The 22,340-nt window shown below is 33.5% G+C and overlaps 5 protein-coding genes across 5 annotated transcripts; 2 read left to right on the top strand and 3 right to left on the bottom strand.

The window, feature by feature from the left end:
• Positions 1-177: 177 nt before the first annotated feature.
• On the bottom strand, positions 178-5,013 carry LOC140988099 (uncharacterized). Its single transcript, XM_073457018.1, has 5 exons — positions 4,724-5,013; positions 2,991-4,329; positions 2,343-2,612; positions 1,665-1,820; positions 178-625 (listed from the first exon to the last, which is right to left on the bottom strand). The coding sequence occupies exons 1-5, from the start codon at positions 4,735-4,737 to the stop codon at positions 506-508; spliced, it is 1,899 nt and encodes a 632-aa protein (XP_073313119.1). The 5' UTR covers positions 4,738-5,013; the 3' UTR covers positions 178-505.
• Positions 5,014-5,162: 149 nt separating this feature from the next.
• On the top strand, positions 5,163-5,673 carry LOC140989024 (uncharacterized). The gene has a single exon (XM_073458181.1). The coding sequence runs from the start codon at positions 5,340-5,342 to the stop codon at positions 5,586-5,588; it is 249 nt and encodes an 82-aa protein (XP_073314282.1). The 5' UTR covers positions 5,163-5,339; the 3' UTR covers positions 5,589-5,673.
• A 1,959-nt stretch (positions 5,674-7,632) lies between these two features.
• Positions 7,633-8,177, top strand: LOC140989052 (uncharacterized). Its single transcript, XM_073458220.1, has one exon. It carries the CDS (start codon positions 7,864-7,866, stop codon positions 8,125-8,127), a length of 264 nt encoding a protein of 87 aa, XP_073314321.1. The 5' UTR covers positions 7,633-7,863; the 3' UTR covers positions 8,128-8,177.
• Positions 8,178-11,831: 3,654 nt separating this feature from the next.
• On the bottom strand, positions 11,832-13,163 carry LOC140988585 (uncharacterized). The gene is made up of 2 exons (XM_073457600.1): positions 12,478-13,163; positions 11,832-12,377 (listed from the first exon to the last, which is right to left on the bottom strand). The coding sequence occupies exons 1-2, from the start codon at positions 12,919-12,921 to the stop codon at positions 12,018-12,020; spliced, it is 804 nt and encodes a 267-aa protein (XP_073313701.1). The 5' UTR covers positions 12,922-13,163; the 3' UTR covers positions 11,832-12,017.
• A 2,234-nt stretch (positions 13,164-15,397) lies between these two features.
• LOC140987899 (cyclic nucleotide-gated ion channel 4-like) lies at positions 15,398-20,788 on the bottom strand. The gene is made up of 7 exons (XM_073456632.1): positions 20,137-20,788; positions 19,313-19,528; positions 18,906-19,219; positions 18,720-18,828; positions 18,387-18,623; positions 18,211-18,297; positions 15,398-16,059 (listed from the first exon to the last, which is right to left on the bottom strand). The coding sequence occupies exons 1-7, from the start codon at positions 20,701-20,703 to the stop codon at positions 15,544-15,546; spliced, it is 2,046 nt and encodes a 681-aa protein (XP_073312733.1). The 5' UTR covers positions 20,704-20,788; the 3' UTR covers positions 15,398-15,543.
• Between the last annotated feature and the right edge of the window lie 1,552 nt (positions 20,789-22,340).

The following is a 22,340-nucleotide window of genomic DNA, read 5'->3' as shown; positions in this document are numbered from 1 at the left end:
ACACTTTGCGACAATCAAATACTTGAAAGCGCGATTTATGGGTAGGTTTTTGCTCACACTATCTTTCACTCTTTGTAGTGTGTACCATCTTATCGGTGTATTAACAAAATGCTTATATTTGTGCAGCTACTTAAAGATACATTCATAACGCAAAGACAAATATCCCGAAGCTCCTAATAAGAAATCTAGAAGCATGTTAGGTCTGAAGCGTGAAAAAGAATTCTAGCAGAATTACAGAAGATACAAATCTCGAGAACATTATTTCAAAACAGATTTTTTTGCCCCTCAAGTTTGCCATCACTCTCATTTATTGACACAACAATTTGAATCATCATGCGCATTCTCTCTCGTTGCAGGCTCGGCTACATGGATATTATCCAAACTAACCAATTTTCTCACACTGTATCTTAAACACGGTAATTTGAATGTCTCAAAAAATTGTGTGTATGAATTTAACATGCTATTTCCTTGATCCTATGAACGATTTGAACAAACACGTAGCACCTTATGGAGCCATTAGTCCTTCGATTGTATAGAAGAGAGAATCCGCCCAGTCAACTTTGAAAAGCAAAGCCTGCAAAGTTTGCATCACATCATACTCGGGATCAAGCTTTCGCTGCCAACCCTATGCAGGACAAAAATTTGAAGACCATAAATTTCAGAGCTAGTATAATTGTGGACTCTTTGTTTATTGGTTCAAATAGGCGCAATCTATATATTTCGATTATAGTTTTATTGTTAATAATGAAATAATAGATCAAATCTTAGGTTACACTTGCATTCATTGATTTTAAATCAATGGCTATCAAATGTATCTATGTTGTATAGAGAAGTAAGATCATAAATTTCAAATTCACCTCTTACATGTTTATACAGTATTTCATGTTAACAAGGATAAATTTCAATCCAATAATGATGCTATTTGAAATTCATTCTATTTTGTATTACTAATGTGTAAATAAGTAAAGTGAGGATCTAATATTTTATATATTGTTTTATTGTAAACAATAAAATTAATCAAAATCCATGGATTTTAAATCCATCTTCCCAAGTGCACTATTGAATCTACACCTTAGTTATTTGCACATTAATTACACAAAATATAAAAGATTTCAAATGACACCATTATTGGGTTGAATTTGAAATCAATCACGATTAACATACACACTACATAAAAATATCGATTTAAAATTTATGGTCTTGCTGCTCTAAAACAACGAAAACATTGGAAAACATTTGAAATTCATCAATCCAAATACAACCTCAAATATCCCTTCCACCATGCCCAAAAAGCTTTTCAGGCCATGTAACACGTTGCATCATTACATGAAAATATAACCTATCTATCCTTTAGAAACCTACAATGACAAGAGACAAAGTGCACTTATCTGTTATTCCTATCAAAATTTTCTTGTCCTAACATGGTGAGAACTTATTCTCGTGTTATCAATAGTAGTTACTTCTAATTTCTGATAAAATATGGAAATTCCCCCTATCGTTTGCTGATGGCCGATTTTCATCATAGCATATTTCGAGCTGTCCTAATAAACTTTTAGATCAAAACAGAAGCTTGACGGCACCCAAAAGATGAAAACAAAATATAATCTTCCCCTCACAGGCGTGAAAACCAAATTCCATACAGCGGAAGGAAATGTAGAAGTTACCTCCAAAACTAAAGTAGTTACAATCACGGTGCAAACATTGCCATCAATGTTAACTCTGTGACGCCTAACTTGCTCAAGCAATTGTTGCATGCAATCAGCTGGATGAATGAAGTCAACTTCACCTGAACCCCAAAACTTGAAAGTTTCGCCCACGTCCTATCCGGATATCAGAAGCTCTCAGAGGTTGAATATATCGAATTAAAAAACATTTAATCTAATGATTTCTTCTGAACATACATTAATGGAATACCCCACCCCCTCAAGATAAAAGCAAAAAGAATTTTGTGATCTTGAAAATTGCTTATTGAAAAAGTACAAGTTCGAGTACCAGAAAAAGATTGAACTCAAACTTCAATCAACAATTTAAGTAAAGATCTTGATGGGTGCTCATTAACAAAGTAAATATTCAAGTAAAAAGAAAAAAGAAAGTTGAACGCAAGCTTCAATCAACAGATCAAGTAAAAATCAATAAAACTGGAAGAATGGTACTAATGGACTTTCCAGTCCTGGAGGCAGAAACTATAGATGCACCGATAAAGCATATTAAATGATGGAATTCCAGAGAAAAAAGAAAAAAAAAAGCGAGGCAGAGGATGGAATGAAGGTAATCTCCATGGGAATCCCACATATAAAATAGGTGCTTCTTTTTCATATAAAATGTGGTAAGCAAGTAATGACCTCAATAAATGCTTCAGGATGTGGGCAGTTCTGTTTGTTAGATAGTCTTAGAGTGCATTCGGCGGCAGAGCGACCATCACGAAGTGCCACAGCCCTGAAGAACTCCATTAAATTGTCTCGATCCTTTTTAGAAAGTTCAGCAGTCATCCCTACATCTAGGAAAATGACATGCGGCTTGGATTTAAACAGAGCATTTCCTGAACCTTTTCCCTGTGATACTCTAACAAGGATGTTTCCTGGATGCATGTCCGCGTGGATGAAATTGTCAACCTAAAAATTAGAGAGTAAAGTGCGATAAATGCCATGATCAAGGAACATGTTACTGCATGAGTAGCATCTACATGCACCATAGTTGAGTTACAAAGGCTAATGGGAAATACATAAAAAAGAAAAATCAAAAAAATTATAGAGCTAAGCTCTGTCCAGCTCGGCAGAAAAGCATATAACTACTTTTTCCGGGCTACTAGTCAGCCAAAAATGATGGCCATTATCTTCAAGTGGGTCAGATTGGAGATTATTACCTGAATAATTTGAAGAGTTGCTTATCCAGTTTATTCTCTCCAATATACGATTCTAATACGAAAAAGCATGTATGCATTTTCCATGTAAAAAAGAACATAATGAAGTCCGTAAATTTATAAATCATACCAACAGCATCTTGAGGAGTGCATGAGTTCCAATATGAGCAAGTGCAGTCTTAATATGCCCATTTCCATCGAGCCTGTCCACATAATGCAGAATATTTTCTCCATGCTCATAACTTTCCACCAAAACAGCAGGGTGCACCAAAGGGTATAACGGTTTTGGGAATGAGACATCCTTCCAATAGCGGAAATTGTAGATGAAACGACTCAAGTTGGCTGCTTCCCTCGCTAGATCAACTTGGGACATCATGAAAACTGCAAATTGTTGTATGCTTTCATCCAGTCTTAACCATTTTAAGGTAGGGATGAATTTTGAAACTTTAGCAAATAAATTAATTAATACAAAATCTCTACGAATTGATTCACCAACACCAGGATGCCTAACTTTCACGGCTACAAGCATAGGTTTTATCCGCTGTCTAGGATACCTAAATCTCAGAGTCGCACGATAAACTTGAGCAACACTGCCAGATGCCACAGGTTCCTCTTCAAACTCATCAAAAATTTCTAACAGTCTGCGACCAAACGCCTTTTCGATAGTTTTTTTTGTGTAGGCAAAACTATGAGCTGGTGCTTTTGTGTGCAGTTCAGCAAGCTCGTCGCAAAGGTCATTTGGGAACAGGTCTGGTCTGGCTGCTGCCCATTGGCCCCACTTGATAAATGCTGGACCAGCTTTTTCTAATGTTACACGGACAGCACGTAGCCAGGATTTTCTAAATTCAGTGCCAAGAGACTCTGAAAAGGGAGCCATGACTATGCAAGGTGAAAACAAGACTGCCAAGTATAAGGCTCTCATAACTAAAATCAGTCCCTCTAGAAGAGAGAGAATGAACGAAATTAGATAAACATTCCCATCTTGTGCATGCATGTATAGAGTATCCTTGGTTGGTAGGTATTCTGCGTGTGCCAAAGCTCTTTTGTTCCATGTTAACTCTCCGATAAAGCAGGCCAAAATGCCAGGTGCTATGAGATGTGATCGAAACAAAGCCAGGCTTACCGCACATGCAATCTTACCTATGGGTGGTAAAATAGGTCCATTATATGAAAAAATTGGGAAAAGCCTTTTCCATGCAATGGCATGGCATGAAAGTCTACTCTTCGTGGTTGGCAGATGAATTTTTTTATATCCACGAAACTTCCAAACGATCCCTTCAATTTCACGTGAAGCATGGGAAGAAAACGCAGCACGAGGAATCTTGTGGTGAGCATAAAATCTACATCCTATATAACATAGTCTGTTTTCTAAGGATGACGATGGGTAATGATTTATCTCCAAACACGATGTCTTCGCGCTAGAGAAAAGGAATTGTGCAACCCTAGTAAAACTGCCACTTGCCGAGCTTCTGCGGTTTCAAAAATATAAAATAAATGAAAAAAATCCGCCTTTTAAATTACCACCATTCAAATGCAAAGTTTAAGTCTGTAAACTCCAGATTAAGATGAATGCTGGCAATTTTGAATCTTTAAGTAATAAATTACACTGACTGATACTAACTTCTATCATGATTAAAACTTCTGTAGTATGGGGAAGTAATCGAATAGCAAACATTTCATTGGCGTGACAAGAATCTGGGAAAGTAAGAATCCATCCACTTATTTTAATTATCAATGACCTGGGAATTTCATTCAAGCTTGCATTCATCAGAAAATCTAAAATTAAGAGAACTAAAACATAATTATAAACTGGCGACATCATAATAAAAACAAATTCAAGCAAAAAACATATAGGAGGGAAACCTGTGAATGGCCATAGAAATCAGTCGAGGTTGTGTGTACGATGCGCCGATGGCGTAACACACTCGCAGGCATTTTTTATGCGCTACGATGATACACGAGTCAAACGAGCTGCTTCCTGGACCATGCGCATAGTCGGAGGTCCGTTGCCTGTAATTTGATCGGCCACTGTTGAGAGGGAGAAGAAGACTGAGCAATTCTGGAGACAGCTTCACTGTTGGGTCGAGGGTTGGTCATATGGATAGATCCGACCCACCCTGAAACGGGTCATGCGAAGCCCACACATTTTTATTATTAAATTTAGGTAACAACTGGAATTTAGAAATCAATGTTCCATTATTTAAGCAAAAAGTAGAATTATAAATACGAGTAATATATATATATATATAATATTATTATTGTCCAAATTCAGAAATGTTCATCCATAAAGTAATCCACAATATTTAATAATACTAGTCAACACCTTGAAACTGGGGGCTTTCTCCGTCGCCTGTTTCTTGAAGACCAGCTGCCACTCATTCTTCGAGTATCCCAGCGTGTATAAATCACAGCTCTCACCCTCTTTCCATTCCTACATAACAATCACACAACTTCACTTGAAAACGTATAACAGAAAAGAATGAGTTCCACAAGCAAAGCGTGGTTAGTGGCGGCAACCATTGGAGCAGTGGAGGCACTGAAAGACCAAGGATTCTGCAGATGGAATTATGGCATCAAGCTTCTGCAGCAACACACCAAGAACCGTCTCAGATCTTATAGTCATCCTCACCCTGAGAAGCTCTCTAATATCATGACCCAGGCAAGAATGAAGAAATCTGAGGAATCGTTTAGGAAAGTTATGTATTTGAGCTGTTGGGGTCCCAATTAATGATCCATCCTTTAATTTCCCCTCATCACTCTTTGTACATATTTTATATATCATTATAAAGGAATTAATCAGTTCTTCTGATACAGTACCATGTGTTCTTTTCTCTTTCGGATTACAAAGCTCAACTAAAATTTTCTGATATAGAAACATGGAAAACAACGATGGGTACATGATATAACGAAAATGAAAATTAATTTTTTACCATAAAATAATTAAGTTGCAAATATTAACGCGAAATCAATGTTTTAATTAATAATGCATATCAATACATGTTGATAGATAACTATTAAATTAACACAATATGTCTGACTTTATTATATATTAAGAATATGGTTGTTATAATAATTAACTTTTATAGGTTAGTAGGACTACTTTCTTATTACAAAAACAACTCTTATTTTTAATTGATTTACAATATATTTCAGAGTGTATGTTTATTTTAAAGTTATTCTTCTATTGATTATTTTGAAGTGAGTGTTAAGCAAAAATAAGACGTGTTTGGAAATAAAAGTCTAAACTTAATATAAGTGAAATTTTGAATGTTTCGAGAAAAATTGCTTTCAAGCTTATTTTTTTAATAAAAATAATAATAATATCCTTAATTTATAAATTATTTATTTTTTTTAATTATCTAATTTTTTGTACTCACATCATTAATATATTTATTATTACATTTTTAATATTTTGTATAAAAAATAATTTATCTTTTGTGTAACATAAAATTTTGAAAATTTATATAAGATTAATAAAAAAACACATGAAATTTTTTGTATAAATGCACAAAAATATGTTTAAAAAAAATATTTATGGAATAAAAATTATTAAAAAATGTGAAAATATTTTTTAAAAAATAAACGCTTGTAATAAAATATAATTAAAATTTTATGAATTGCTTTCGAAACTCATAAAAATTGATATACAATAAAATTTAAAATTTTACAAAATCTCCAAAAATATTCATAAAAATTAAGAATAACTGTGGAATATGATAAATTTTTTAAAGATACAAATATCATCAAATTGTAAATTTAAATCATTGACAAAAGAAATAAGCATGAAAAAACAAGTCAATTTTGCTTTTAACTTTTGGTTAAAAATCACATAAGTTGAAGGCAAAAATAGCAATTCACAAACACCTCAAAACACTTGCATCCAATTAAAATTTAAGAAGTACTTCCTAGAAGCTCTTCCAAATACCCCCTAAGAGTTGTACGTTGGTATTATCACTTCCCTATTACAAAAACAACCCTTATTTTTAATCAATTTACAATTTATTTCATATAATATCTTAACCCACATAAAAAAATAATTGCTCTAGATAAAAAAAATTGTCTTCTCAATAGTTAATTGGTAGATAAAATATTTTTGACTAATTAACCTTTTTTTATCACACATAATGGGCATGCCCAACCACTACTAGTACATATTATTTATTAAAGTTAAACTCTTTTATTAACTAGTTTTAGTATGGTCGTGACTATATATACCATATTTTCTTTTACATATTATTTATCTCATATCGTTTCAATTTCTAAATTTAATAACTTTCATTTTACTTTTTTAAAAAAAAAAAAAAACTATTTTATTATCTGTTTTTCTACAAAACAGAATCATCACGTATTTACGATCCTTGATCACATATTATCTATACTATATATTAAGAATGATCCTAATAGAGACAAAATAGACACTAAAATCTTTTTCCGAATTTACCCTCACAGAATATCAATATTACATTTTTGTTTTTCTTATTTTTTTTTTAAATTTAACAAACACTTTTTTTTTTACTTTTGTATTTTTTTTAAATTTCAACAATTTAAATAGCACTTTAATCCCTCGATAATTTTTCAAATTTCACTTTAATCTCTCGATAATTATAAAAAAAATTGTACACACGCACCGCGTGTGCAGAGTTACTCGTATATATTAAAGCTGAGTCTAATAATGTCCATTTAAAATTATTTGAAGTGACAAATGTCATGGCCCATAGCCCCTTCACTCATGAAGTCCAAATCCATTGGAACAAGTAAATCCAGCAGTAATCAATATACCACCTGCACGTCAAAAACTTGGGGCTTCGGCCGTCGCCTGTTTTCTTTAATTACCTAATCACAGCTTCCACTGCATAAATAACAACCCTCGCCTTCTTTCTCTGATCAAAACATAGGGGAAAAAAAAAGCAACACTATATTTTAATTCTAAGTTCGCCCGTATTCGATCGTCGACTTCGCTTGGAAAATATATCAATCAAATCAAATCTGACATATATAGAAGAATGAGTTCGGGAAAAAGAGCTTGGTTAGTAGCAGCAAGCATTGGAGCAGTAGAGGCCCTGAAAGATCAAGGTTTCTGCCGATGGAATTACGGCATGAGAGTCTTGCAGCAACACGCCAAGAACAGTCTCAGGCATTACAGTGCCACGGTCAACAAATCGGTCCCCTCCATGGCTTTGAATAAGATGATGACAGAAGAAAGAATGAAGAAATCCGAGGAATCGTTTAGGAAAGTTGTGTACTGGAGCTGCTGGGGTCCTAACTGATCCTTCCCTTGTAGAAATTTATATGAAACAATGTAATTTGAAATGGAATTTTAAATATATAACATCATAATTTTTAATAAATTTATCTAAATTAAATTAGAGTAAATACGAAATGAACCTAAAATTAAATATATTGATTTATAATCTATGATTTCAAATACCTCTATTCGAACAAGTATATTCTTATATCATTCAATTCAGATGTATAAGCTCTCAACTTAATGCAACAAATTATCGAGAAAAAAAAATTAAAAAAATGCTCTAATGTTACACATTTATCTAAACGATGTATCGCTCAATATTAATTATCAAAAAAGGGAGTTCCTTAATTTGAGTTTGGCACTATCAAGTAATCAAACTCTTCTATTTGTTATTCTGGTCCTGAACGTTTTGTCTATTTATGATTTTGGTCATATGTATCAATAAATTTCAGTTTTACTCATGTGTGTTCATTTTTAATCTTTTTTAACAGGACACCAATTTGACAATGCATACATCAACCATGTCAGCACTTAATCAATGCTGCATTAAAAAAAAACAAACTAAAGTCACCCAAAAAAATCCAAAGATAACAAATTAAATGTGAAATTTGATTAACATAGATGATGAAAATTACAAAATTACACTCATCCACTTATTTATAATACTCTATTGAAACTTCGGCATTCTTTAATGTACTTGTTACACATTTAGCAACCAACTATCCTCAAAATAACCATCAAATTCATAATTTAAAATTGCTTGTATGATTGTTAAAACGTACGTACATAATGTGCACAAACAAATTGCATGACAATATTTAAATNTATAATTTAAAGCAAATACCACGTGACTCCAAAAACCATGGGTTGGAAAATGAAGAAAACGACCTAAGCAATTGGTTTTAATATATTCAAAACCGGTGTCTGTTTCCTACACTCCAGGTTGAATCGCTCCTAGTTTTTTACACCCAGCTATAATAGATTCCTCTCTTATTAGCTCCACTCCCCCCTATGACTATATATTTAACACCCCATAATCAATATTTTCACACCTCAATCAACCACGCAAATTCAAGAGATCATAATATTCCTTTCACCATATCAAATATACAAATCAAATATATATATATTTTCTCCAAAATGAGTGGAGCGGCACGAGAAGGTTGGGTTGTGGCGTCGAGCATTGGAGCGGTGGAGGCTTTGAAAGATCAATTAGGGATTTGCAGATGGAATTATAGCTTGAGGTGTATGCTTAAACATGCCAAAACGAGTGTCCAATCCTACAGTAATACGCATCTTCTTCCTGCAGCACCCAACTCCTTTTCTTCTGCTAAAACAGACCGGTCTTGCATGGAGGGGAAGAAGATTAATATCGAAAGGACAGAGAAGTGTTTGAAGAAAGTCATGGATTTGAGCTGCTGGGGTCCAACGACTGTTAGATTCTGATTCAATGAGCGAATTGTGTTGTTGGCTCTAAAATATTGATGCTTTTTCCACCGTTTAATATTTCTATCTGTTGCAGTAGGAACAAAGTAGATCAAGGTTGTATTAGCTAATTAAACTTATGTTATATATATTATTTTTTAAAAAAGTTAGTTTTTCTTGGTTATGATAATGAATTTCAGATGCTATGTTGTTGATCTGGATATGAATTTGGGAATTGCGCCAATTAAGGCCGTATAAATTAAAACCCACTAGTATAAATCCGTCGCTCGCCGGAGAAATAATTGATCAAATTCGAAAATAATTGCTTGATCAAGATATCCAAGCAAACGAATATATAATAATAATAATAATAATAATAATAATAATAATAAAACCCATTAACTATGTATCGGATTATCCCATGGACACAGAGTCGGAAATGGTATAGAGACAATGCAGGCACATGGACAGCTGTATTTTGCAAAACGGCTTCTTCAATCAAATTGGATTCGATAGTATATGAATGAATCAACCCAAGATTTATGCTAAACCAGAGAGTACTTTGATTTCCTGTTCTTGATTAATAAGGGTCTTTTTTAAAATTAATTCTATGTATTGGCGTGATGTAGAACATGATTAAAATAAAATTTATTGAACAATGAAAGAAAAGTTGTGAATAAAAATAAGTTAAATCGACAAGTTTCAAGCCAATCTTATATAATATAATCATCAACTATTGGTAAGACTTAAACTTCCAAATTGTTTTATCTACATTTAGAATAATACTTTTATTACGTGTTAGTGTAATGACAGTATTAATTAAAGGATGAAAATATGGTAATTGCAAATTAATGTAAGATTACATTCTAGGACCTACAGTTTCGGGACCACAGAAACGGCGGTGTTTCCTCCATCACAGATCGATTCTTCCTGCAAGAATCGAAGAACCTCTACTTCCCTTGTGCGTCGGGTTGAATTCGTTCTTGCTGTGAATCAATTTTTTACACTTTTTATCAATTTTTCAGATATAACTACGCTTTCATTGTATTTTTTTTATGTATTTCTGATTAAATAATAATTAATAGAAACTTTAGCGCAAACAAAGTTACTGTTCTAATTGTTTTAGTCAACTCAACAATCAAAATCCGTGTTTTGCTATTCCTCGCAAACAGCTTTGTTTGTATCTATTTTTAATCAAAATACTTTTTGATCCCCGACAGAGACTGGATTATTTGATGCCAAAATAACAGAAGAACCGTTTCTCTGATAAAATGAAACGGGAAAAAACAGGACAATTATGTCAAATAAAAGAGGTTCAGCCTGCGCTGGCTTGCAAGTGTTCTTTGTTTGCCGATGAGCATAACGAAACACAAATGCCAGAGATCACAAACCTCAAAGAATAACTTACGTTTTTTTAATTGTGCTCATTAATTATACTAGCATGAAATATGTGTAATTCACACAAATATCAATTATATAATAAATATTTAAAATTTTAATTTTCTAGATCTTAAAACAATCTTAGTAGATGTTTTAAATAATACTAAATTTTGTGTACTAAATTAATAAATTTGTCTGATATATAATATTTTTAAAAAAAGTGTTACTAAAATATTTAAATTCTTTATTATAGCTAATTTCTGTAATTCTTCTAGGAGATTCATATTTTATGATATTGCTATTATATTAACATTCATCATTGTTGATATAAATTCTTCTAAATAATTTACTTTCAATTCTTAGTTAAAAAACTCGTAAAATATATTAGTATTAAACTTCATATTATTATATTATTATATATTTATCATTTTATCTACTATTGCATATATAATTAATTTTTTTTATATTTTTCTTGTGATACTATAATTTATTATTTAATTAAAAATTACTCTAAAAATATAATTACAAAATTGCATTAAAATTATTAAAAAAACATGTAGAGAGAAAATTAAAAAGATAAAACTTTAAAAGTAGTATAAATATGGATTATTTGATAAAATTAATATATGAATTATATTTTATTTTTGAAGTGATATAAGTTACTAGAATCAATGTATATTGTAGTGATAATTTATTAATCATATATTATATGGAATAAATATAAAATTTTGATATTCTATTTTTAACTTTGCAGCAATTAGAATTTTATATATATATCATTATTACGTTTTTGAATTTGAATTGGAGATATTTTTATTTTTTTACAGTTATAACACAAAACTCATTATCCACGTTTTCATAGGTACATAAATATATATGTTAACAATGAAAAAAAAAACCCACGGTAGCAGAGGAAGATCAGCCAGATCAAAGCAATAGAATAAAATAATAAAAAGAGAACCACAACTGTACTGTACACAGAGAAACTGGGAACTTGGCTAACATCATCATCAATCAAAATCCAAGAGTTGAATCGGCAGCTAACAACATATAAAACGATGGCCCGATTAACTGCTGCTTTAAGAAGCGTGATGTAATAACAAATCATATGTTCTCCGGCAACTGAAATTTCTGGGAACCAAAGATCTGATGAGACGCACTTTCCACGAAGACAGCTACCCCACATTTGGCGGCACTGAAACCTTCCCAAAGCGGAAAATTGACAGTTCCGGAGATAGTTTTCTTTGCGGCGATGTCCTTGACAGAGCAGACCTTCTCCAGCTTCCGAACCACGTAATCATTGGCCAAAACTCGGCCTTTGTTGGGCCCGTTGGGACAATCTGTCACTAAGCTGCATTCATACAAAGCAACCATAGCATTGACACCTTGGTCATCCGCTTTTGTCCTTAGAGATCCTGTCAACGAAACTAGTAATGAATCCGATGCTGGCTTCTGGAACGTAGCCTGTCAGAAAAAAGAAAAAGGGAAAGAATTTTCAATGTAAGACATGCAGATACAGGACATTTGATGGATACATTTATAGGGATTTGTCCTGGATTGTGACCTGGAACGTCGGAGCAGATACTCGGGGTGCGTCTGCAATGGCGGATATCAGCGCTTCTGAATCATTACCCACACATTGAACGCTTCCCTGGATCACTACTTGGGGCGTGAACATGGTATCCAGATTAAGGGTCTCGACGTAGGCCTTTTGCCTGACGGTCCACTGGCTAGACCCGAATGGATCTTTCCAACCCAAGTAATCCCAGTAATCTACATGGTAGGCCAACAACACCAAGGGCACATCTAGGTTGAAATCGCCCCTCCCCAGCCGTGAAAAGAGCAGCTCCGCCTCCGGAGATGTGGCGCAGCCCTGTGATGTGAAGAGCTCCACCACCACGGGGCCACCTCTCCGCTGCTCCTCCGTCGTTAGATCTGCCGTCACGTTATCATCGTGACGAGAGTCGGTGGCGGTTTTCCCGAAACAGCTGAAGAGACGGCGCGCCATCTCCGACGTACCTAGCTATTGGCCCCTTCTCTTTTGCTTCCTTCGATGAAAGATTAATATAGAGAGATGGGAGAGAGAGAAATGTGAGTAAAACGATGAATGAAAGAGGAATAAAGAGTTGGAGATATTGCAGAGAAGAGAACAATGGTGGCAAAGAAAGAAAAATGGCGAAGAAAACGGCGAGGAATGCCTGGATACGCGTTATATATACTAGTGTTTTATGTTTCATGCAGATACTATTTTGTTCTTCGTTTTATGCTCCTGACCTGATATAAGGTAGCTTAATTAGGAAGATATTATTATTATTATTATTATTAATTTATTATGTATATAAATTAAAAGAAAGTTCATAAACGTAAGGGACAGGTGGGAAGCCAAATGCATAACGTAGGTACTGGTGTATTAGCTAGGTCATGGGTTGCATTTGTCGAACTCGGAGGTGTATAATATCTGTTGGTGGGTACGTCTCCAAACCTTCACGCGAACATGTTGCAAGAATATGAATATATGATGTGTTTTCGTGAGATATTCGCGCAAACATTCGAGACGTTTCTAGGTGTTCTATCATAATTATTTGTGTAATATATATAATTTTCCGAAGATGAATCACTTTAGAATGTATCATAATCTTATTTAATATTGCTGTGTTTGGGTTGGATAGCAACGTACACTGACAGGCAATCCTATATCCAACCACTGACGGGCAATCCTAACCATACAGTGATTCGACAATTTGACTAATTGTAATGTGTTTTTTCCAAATTTCTAATGTCGAAATGACCAACGCCCGAGTTGCCCACTTGTTCTCCCCAACTTGGAAATAAATCAACTTTTTATTTGAAATTGCTACGAAAATATTTAAATTTCATAAAAAGATGTGAGATGTTGATTGCAAGACGCAGAATAACATTAATTGTGAAAACTATTTTTAGAAATACCCAAAACTCCTAGAATTAAATTAGTAGGCAAATTGCATACGGATGCCACGTAATTTTCTTGAACGTTGAATTTTAATTTTAGGGGTAACTGCTTCGATCTTTGAGACTTTGGTACACAAAATTCTAATAAGACGATCTCATAAATCAATTTCGTGAGACAGACGTGACATCGCCGAAAACGTGGTGTGTAGCATCCTACAATGGTTATCCAGCGTCGTGGATAAAGCAGGGTCAGGAGTCACTTTTTGGAGTCCTACGTACAATTTCGCCATCGCTGGCATGCCCACAATTTCAATATGACACAAATCATCATGATGATCCCCAAAAAGAAATAAGAACATTCCAGGTCCTAAACCTATTATTATTTTGTTAAACTATAACCAAATTACTCAATGGTTTTGCATGCTATATATGGTCTTTGATTCAAATAATGTTATTCTCATCAATTTGTTGTTGACATGATTTTCATTAAAATGACACTTAGATTTTGGAACTTTATAATGAAAAAAAGGAAGAAAAGAGAAAGCAGCATGACACTAAGTACTAATCAACACGAGAGTTGAAGCTGTTAAAAATCAAATGATTCCTGGTTGAACTAGAAAAGAGTAGGCAATAGATATAAGCCAAAGAATGAAGCCACAGCATCAAATGCACCTAAAAAAATAAAATAAAAATAAATTATACAACAAAAATCGAATCTTAATCTACTCCGCTTGCTCATAATTGGTCCACTTGCCCAAATCCTTCATTCTCTCAAATTGTGTCTCTATATATGTAGATGATCGAGGATACAGAGGATACAATAGAGAGGAAGAAGAAGAAAACGATCGAGGATCAAGAAACACTAGTTGTTACGATGTATGGACCAGGTTGGCAATGTATTGTAGGAACGGACTCCGGCTCGTTAATTTGTCACACATTGTTAATTACGGCTCTTTCATACATTTTTGTGTTGGGAGCCTCGCCATATTACTAGGATCGAAGGGACTGGAATTAGAGAGGGAGATGAATTCCCGACTTTGAAGAGCATTGCCTGAAGTCGTGCATGTATGTATACATTTTCCTAATTCAATTCTCATCATGTACACCTTAACGAAACCCGTGATGTCTAAGCCACAAAATCGAGGTTCTTTTGAGATGTGCTAATCTTGATTTGGTACTTACACCATTAGTTATGGATTATTCAATATAATGTTATATATACATGATGCATGAATTGTCTGTGATTTTATAAATTTTACGCGCACGCTATTTCATTTGCGATATGTTCACAAATTGTATCTCGATACTGTAGAATGCAGCTTATACCATTGACTGTCGGTGCTTGAGCATGTGGTATGTAATAGAATTATAGAACATTTGATAGAATTATAGAACATTTGATCAGCACCACCTAAAATTGTGATGTACGTTTAAATTATGTAAAACATGAGTTTTGAGATTGGCTAGTGTCCGAGCTTAAATAGAAGTCAAAATGCATGGAGAGGATATTTTTAACTGTTCTCTTGAAATGGCTACTATTTTTATTCAGTTAATTCCAATTTTGCAATAAAATGTTCTTAAAATTATTCCATCCATTTTACTCACAAGTCCTAATACGCAAGCCTTTAATTATTCGATGGATTCGTTCCGATACACTTCGCATAAATTCAGATATAAATTAACTCATAAAAATACAAAACGATCAGAAATCAAAATCATCCTTATTGGGCTTGGGCGATGTCAACAGAGCCGTGTAAAGCCTGAGCCTGTCCTCGCTAAGCGAAGTGCTCCTAGACAATGGCCTCCTCGGCCTAATAAACGAAAGAGATGTAAGCGTCAGTCGATGCTTATATCTCCTCCACGCCAACTGAATGGCCACAGCTGCCCATGTTCTCCATCCAGGAGAGTAGTAACGAGCACTTCTCTTTACTTTTTCATTCACAAATGTGTACCGAAAATGCTGGGTCACATATTTGACATCATCGGCTTCGAGCCCAAAAGCTTCTGTTGTTTCGAGAGTAACGAGTGTAGATGAAGATGGTGGAAGCCTTTCGATAAAAGGCCTTCGAAGACACCATGAGAGGAGCTCGTCTCCACTGAAGTTTCCGGGACCTAACATGCAGCAGCTCTTTAGGCCGTCGCGCAGAACTTGGCTGCTTTGGAGATGGCCTCTTACTATGAATACCATCCTTTGAACTGGATCTCCTTCTCGTGTTATCTTCCCAACAAGAAAGAGGATATATACTTACTAATTAATGGAGAATATGCATATTGATTGATAGTATACATTTTATATGCTTGCAAAACGGTTGGTATAATATATATCAATATCCATGTAAAAGTGAATTAGTCAAATTAGTCTTCCATCTATATGTGTAAAAAATTAGATATCATATTGATATTTTTGTAAATATATTTATGTGCTAGAGAGATATCCCTTTAAATGAAATTATGATTTTTCAACTAATGACCACGTCAAATTAGTTGATACATAATGAGCAATGATGATTAAATAATTTAATAATTAATAAGTAACCTTAATTTCCAATTTTTTTCCATTTTAGCAACAAAAAAATTTCAACTTTATTTATAATATAAATGTAAATAATAATAATAATAATAATAATAATGTTTAAAATGTATATATACTAGAGTCTAATGTTATATAGATAAAATTATTATGAAATTATTTAAAAAATGACACAAATTAGTCAAAAAGAGTAAGAACAATATTCCTATAAATAATTCTTAATATAACATTATTACCACTAAATTGGAAGTTATGTTAGTGCACTGGGAATCACGAGTGGTGTAATTAATATATACAAATTAGAATTTAAGTGAGATGGTGAAATAGTCTAAAATTAATTTTTTTTACATATTTTTTATGTTAAAATTCTAAATTTTTTATCATTGTAATGCTTTTGAATTTGTACAAGGGAGGGGATAATTTTATTATTTTTAAATAGCAAAGCAAAAAGTTGAAGAGGTTGGACATGGTATGCATCTAATTTATTGATAACATACATTTTAATAAAAATTTATTGATAACATTTTAATAAAAATTTATTGAATTAGAAAATATCGTTATACTTAAATAATTACATTTTATTTTTATTCAAATTTAGTAATTTTTTAATGTCCAATGTATATAGAATTCATTAGTAGTTTACATGATTTTACTTTTCAAATGATAATAAGAAAAACTTTAAAATATAAATATATAGTGAAAACGAATTCAAATTTTATTTTAATAGCTTCAAACCTTAGCAAATGTAATTTTGAAAAAAATGAGGGGATAATGATTATGATAATACATGACACTGACTAACTTAGAGTGGTGATATTTTTTCCCTTTATTGAGATGTATTAGTAGTATTTCAATAAACATCACAATATAAAAATAAGATGAATATATAATCGTTAGAAAAGATGTAGGTATTTGTAACTTCAATGCATCGTTCAAGTCAATTAATTAAGTTAAAATTTGTAATGTCTATTTACCATTCAACTCAATTAACTTGCATAAAAATACTTGGTTGGTTTCAATTATTAATTTAAGGAAATGAATCTCGTTTAGGAAAATTGTAGGAAATGAGGTTTCCTTAGTTCTCTATTTTAACCAAATATTTCTCGGGGCTGAATGAAATATTTTTTAGTTTATTTTCAATTCTTGTGTCTAAATATATTTTTTTTCTCAAAATACAATTTATGTTCATTGTTTTTCTTTAGCTAATATTTTATTAATTTTTTATATAACTCATTTATAACTAACAAAATGCAGGTTTTCGAAATATTTCGAATTTACGATATTCACGTGATTATAATTTAAAATATAACCTAAAATGAACCATTGTCGTCACATGTTCTAGAATTATATTTAAGTATTATTTTAGATATTCAAGAGGTAACTTTTTAATTTTAGGAGCATATTTATCTATTAATTGATGCAATGAGTAAAAAAATATCAACATTATATACCAAAATATTTCTTACACTTTTATATTAATGCTTAACTAATTAAAATTCATTCATATCATTATTCTATTTACACTATTATATTGCTTAATCAATTCAAATCCATTTATATCATTGTATTGTTATGTTAATTCAATTTTGTACTTAATATGATAAATCAATGTTTTCAATTCTTATGATTTGTTTTGATATATCTTTTTCTGAACAAAATATTGTTTGATGAATTGGATCACGTTATGCAAGGAAGTAAAAAATATTTTTATTATCAATTTAATTTTTTGTTATATAGAATATGGATTTTCACGTACGTGCACGTTCATGCTAATTAACTAGCTAGTTAGCATTTTATAGTCAGTACTTTATAACTAGCTAGTTAATATTTTATACTCACAGTTTCTCCTTTTGTGAATATGAGGGACTTGACCCGATCACAGATATTCTCCAGGACCAAGTTATCCATATGCTGGAACAAAGGCACCTGAAACAGTTCCATTGATTAATTGGAACATTGTTACAATCAGAATAGGTTTGAAATTGAAGCTAATTATTCTTACAATTAATTATTACCTGTCTAACTAAATCTAAACACAGATGATACTTGATATCTCTCCTTAGTCCTTCAGGCAGATTTCGAGTCATCTCACATTCATCTACTCCTCGCATTGCTGCCCAACGTTGCCTTTCGTAGTTCCTCACCCTTTGCCTAAACGACAGTGGCAATCGTCTCTTTCTCATCCACCACTCTATGTTTCTCATCTTCAACTGCATTGATTGTTTCTTTGACGTAGTCGCATTCAGGAACACCTGATGATATCATTTAATGCGGCCGTCTGTATCAAATTTTCAATAATTTATTTAGTGAAGAAACTAAAAGCGCGAGGACTCTTTAGTTTTGATTACCTTGATGTTGCCGATCAACATTGTGACCAGAATTAGTCCAGTGGTCAGCACAATGATGATAAAAACAAGTTCTACCCAATCCGTAGTGCTCTCCAAATTCCCAAATGTACTGTTCCATTGATCACAAAAGTGTGAGTTACATAATAATTGTCGCAATAGTTTATTCAGTAACAGTATATATATTACCTGAGAGTCATGAGGCCCCAGAAGATTGGAAACATTATCTTCTCCAAACGATTCTCATTTGTAATGAGCTGAACCGTCCATTTATAAGCTCCGTAGGCCAAATTGTCGTAATTTCCGAGGCATGTGGATCTTGCATTATTGTTTTCGCCCCATATAAACCGTGCTCGATCTGTTATTAAATTTGTTGTTCCATAATAAATGGGTTGCTGGCAAGCCATCATTCTGAGGTTGCAGTCCATCGTAACCATGCATTGCTCCTTCAAACACTTTGCGGCCCTTTGTATGCCTAGCAAGTACCAGCATGCTCCCACAGCCTAGTCATTGTCATTTCTTAGGGACGTTTAATTCGCGATGAACTTTTCGATTATTGCGTAAAATGATCGGGTTATAATAGTAAGCTTACGTACATGAGATGCCACAAAATACGCAATCATGTTGAGAGCAATGCCCCACCAAACAGTTCCGAAAATGTAACCAGACAGATTCTGCATGCGTCGCAACAAGCAAACCGAGTGATAGATTTTAGGCACATATTGGAAGATAAATGTTACTAATAATACAGTCATCACCACCGTTGTTGACCCTTTATCCAACATCTTGGGGATCACCACCCACATTAAAATCTGCAAATTCATTAATTAAATAGGTCAGCAGCGTTGTGATTTGAGAAAATAGTAAATTAGTTTTAATTTTCCATTTTTTAACAGTTATGCAGTTCTTTTTTCTTTTTTTTTTTAATGGAGTAGGAATATGTCGTTATTACTATTCGGTGCACACTGGGTAAATCTCAACACCAACACACTAATTTGTAAATCACGTTAGTCAGATAAACTGATCGACAAGTCATATGCAACAGGCTCGTCCGAGAACTAACGCATTAGAATTCTGTGTTAATTAGTTCTATTATATTTAGATAAATGTAATATTACATTTTTGTGGACATTTAAATTTACGAGCAGGCTAGGTAGGTCACATGAACTTTAATGAACTGCCCCAATGGGTACGATAGGATGTCTGTTATTTCTTTATGCGTCGTATATGTGATAGTCCTAGCTGTTGCATACAAACAATTCAGATTACATGCTGGATTCTTTACAACCTCACAAGAACTACTCAATACATCCAAATATTAATCCCTACGATTTTGCAACACTCCCTCTGCATTACCAGAAAGCTGAGTCACACAATTATTCCAGCGACGAGAAAGGAAAAAAGAAAAAAAACTTCTTACCTGGGGCAATGGAATGACGACGAATAGATCCAGGAAGAAACCCGTTTTAACCTTCAAATATTTAGACGCGATGCATCGAGTGGTGGTGGAGTCAACATCACGCAACCAGCTCTCGGGGGTGAGCCCGGTGGTGCGGCGGTTCATCTTGAGCTGCAGCCACATGTTCCACAAGTGCAAGGCGTCGGTTGTGGTGCGGAGAACGGTGACCGTGACAGCGAACCACCCGTCAACGAAGAGGCACATGCAGTTCTCGCTTACTGAAAGGGCGTAGAAGAAAAGCGGATCCACGAACAAGCCAGCAGCTGAAACCAGGAGGAATATTTTGTTCCACTCTCGAACCCATCTTGCCCTAGAGTCCAAAACGTTGCCCCAGAGCCACCCCCCACGTTGTCGCCGCCCACGACCACCGATAAAGCTTTTGCAACCGTCTGGATGGATGTCTTGCTCCTCCTCTTTGTCCGTTACCTCCTCCTCCACCTCTTCATCGTCATCCTCTTCTTCGGAATAAGAATCAGTGTCGTTACCAGCGTAAGTATGTGGAAGCCGTTCTCGCAGAGGACTCGCCATGGCGATGAATTATTCTTGATCTAATTTTGTGTTTTTTGGAACACGATGAATGATAAACTGACTGGGGGGACAATGCATGCTTTGAGATATGGTGTGTAATATGATTGAAGATATGAACAACTTTGGTGTATACTGACCACTATGCCCTTGTGGCCGCATACGATTATATACCTAATATTATTAAAACAAATTTATGATTTTCTTGGAATTATTAAATTAAAGATATGTTCTTCGCCACCTTGTTCTCTAAATAGTTGTGTACGTATTGAACCATTATATTTCAAATTATGAGTTAGTATGTCATATTATATTATAAACTATTAATTTGAAAATGAAAAGAAATTCGAACCCAAAATTATAAATCATGGTTGTATATGTAGCTAGAAACATTTATCACATCAATCCAATAAAACATTATTTAATATTCCTAATGGCTTAAATTATTATACATAAAAATGTATAAAACTTTACAATGAAATGTTGGAACAGTTGCGAGGGGTAAAGATGGGAAATGAATGAAAGAGGTGAGGACAAATAGCCGAAAAGGTGTACTTAATCGAGGGTGATAAATGAGAAGCGAAAGGACATATGAGTTGGAACAACACAGGTTCGATGTAGTTTCCTCGTTTTTGTTGGCTAGCATTCTTTTTTTTATATATTTAATAAACTATTACATCATTGGATGGGACTGGTCGTCAGTATCAGATCCTAACATTTGTTCGAAAATTATTAAAATGAAATATTCAAAATATTTATCGGTTTTTTTTCGTCATTATCTTCAGATTGAATGGGAAATATTCTAGTAATATTTGACAAATAGAATTAAGCACACGTAAGAATACTTTTACTTTAAGTATTTCCGAGATTCGGTAATTGGTAGCACGTAATATCCAAATACTTGTTTTTNTATATAAAATAGAGATTTAGCCAGGTGTTCAATTCTCAAGTTGCGCACATGCAGTCTGCAATATCACAAAATGGCTGCGGCACACAATTAAATTTTAACATGCCATGGAAATCTTAAAAACTCGGTTCTACTATTATTCTGATTTCAAAAACTTGAAAATTACTGAATGCATGAGATCAATTTGATTTGTTGCAAAAAAAAAATTTATTTATACCGATTTCCAGGGGAAATAAAATTATATCCATAACCTGATCCATTTATAAAAACATTAAAAAAAAATTGAATTAAGCATGATTACTCTGCTTAATGTTGGCCCGGCGCCCTATTTTATTTTAATAGTTACGAATATTTACAACTGGCACAGATGCCACCAGAGATATATGTAAATGATCCAAACCAAACCAACAGTATCAGGTTTGAGCATAGTTTGTTTAAGATTGTTTGAGGCTCGAGCTCGAGAACTTCTATTATCAGGCTCGAGCTCGGTTCGTATTGAAATTATTGAGCTCGAGAAAAGCTCCGAGCTCGAGCTTGGCTCGTTAAATATAGTAGATCGAAGACAGCACATCATTATGAAATGAATTCGACATAATTAACTTAAATTATTGCTTAATGTCAAATGACATATTAATTTAGTATGTAAAATTTTTAATTAACCTTCATAAACTAATGGTAAAGTTACTCAACTTGTATATGACTTGGTTATGTAAATTTTTAGGGGAAAAGAATA

The sequence above is a fragment of the Primulina huaijiensis genome, chromosome 11 (genome assembly GCF_012295235.1).
Source record: "Primulina huaijiensis isolate GDHJ02 chromosome 11, ASM1229523v2, whole genome shotgun sequence".
NCBI classification, from domain to species: domain Eukaryota; kingdom Viridiplantae; phylum Streptophyta; class Magnoliopsida; order Lamiales; family Gesneriaceae; genus Primulina; species Primulina huaijiensis.
The sequence above is the reverse complement of the archived record's forward strand: the minus strand, read 5'-3'. Positions and strand labels throughout refer to the sequence as shown.

Bases quoted from the DNA above. Each gene is read 5' to 3' on its own strand.
- LOC140988099 (XM_073457018.1), bottom strand. The intron at 1,821-2,342 runs GTCATTACTTGC...ATATCCGGATAG, and splicing joins ATCCTGAAGCATTTATTGAG to GACGTGGGCGAAACTTTCAA. The intron at 626-1,664 runs GTAACTTCTACA...TGTCCTGCATAG, and splicing joins TAACTACTTTAGTTTTGGAG to GGTTGGCAGCGAAAGCTTGA.
- LOC140989024 (XM_073458181.1), top strand. From the start codon at position 5,340: ATGAGTTCCACAAGCAAAGCGTGGTTAGTGGCGGCAACCATTGGAGCA.
- LOC140989052 (XM_073458220.1), top strand. From the start codon at position 7,864: ATGAGTTCGGGAAAAAGAGCTTGGTTAGTAGCAGCAAGCATTGGAGCA.
- LOC140988585 (XM_073457600.1), bottom strand. From the start codon at position 12,921: ATGGCGCGCCGTCTCTTCAGCTGTTTCGGGAAAACCGCCACCGACTCT. The intron at 12,378-12,477 runs GTCACAATCCAG...TTTTTCTGACAG, and splicing joins TATCTGCTCCGACGTTCCAG to GCTACGTTCCAGAAGCCAGC.
- LOC140987899 (XM_073456632.1), bottom strand. From the start codon at position 20,703: ATGGCGAGTCCTCTGCGAGAACGGCTTCCACATACTTACGCTGGTAAC. The intron at 19,529-20,136 runs GTAAGAAGTTTT...ATGAATTTGCAG, and splicing joins TCGTCATTCCATTGCCCCAG to ATTTTAATGTGGGTGGTGAT. The intron at 18,829-18,905 runs GTAATATATATA...TCAATGGAACAG, and splicing joins TGGGGCCTCATGACTCTCAG to TACATTTGGGAATTTGGAGA.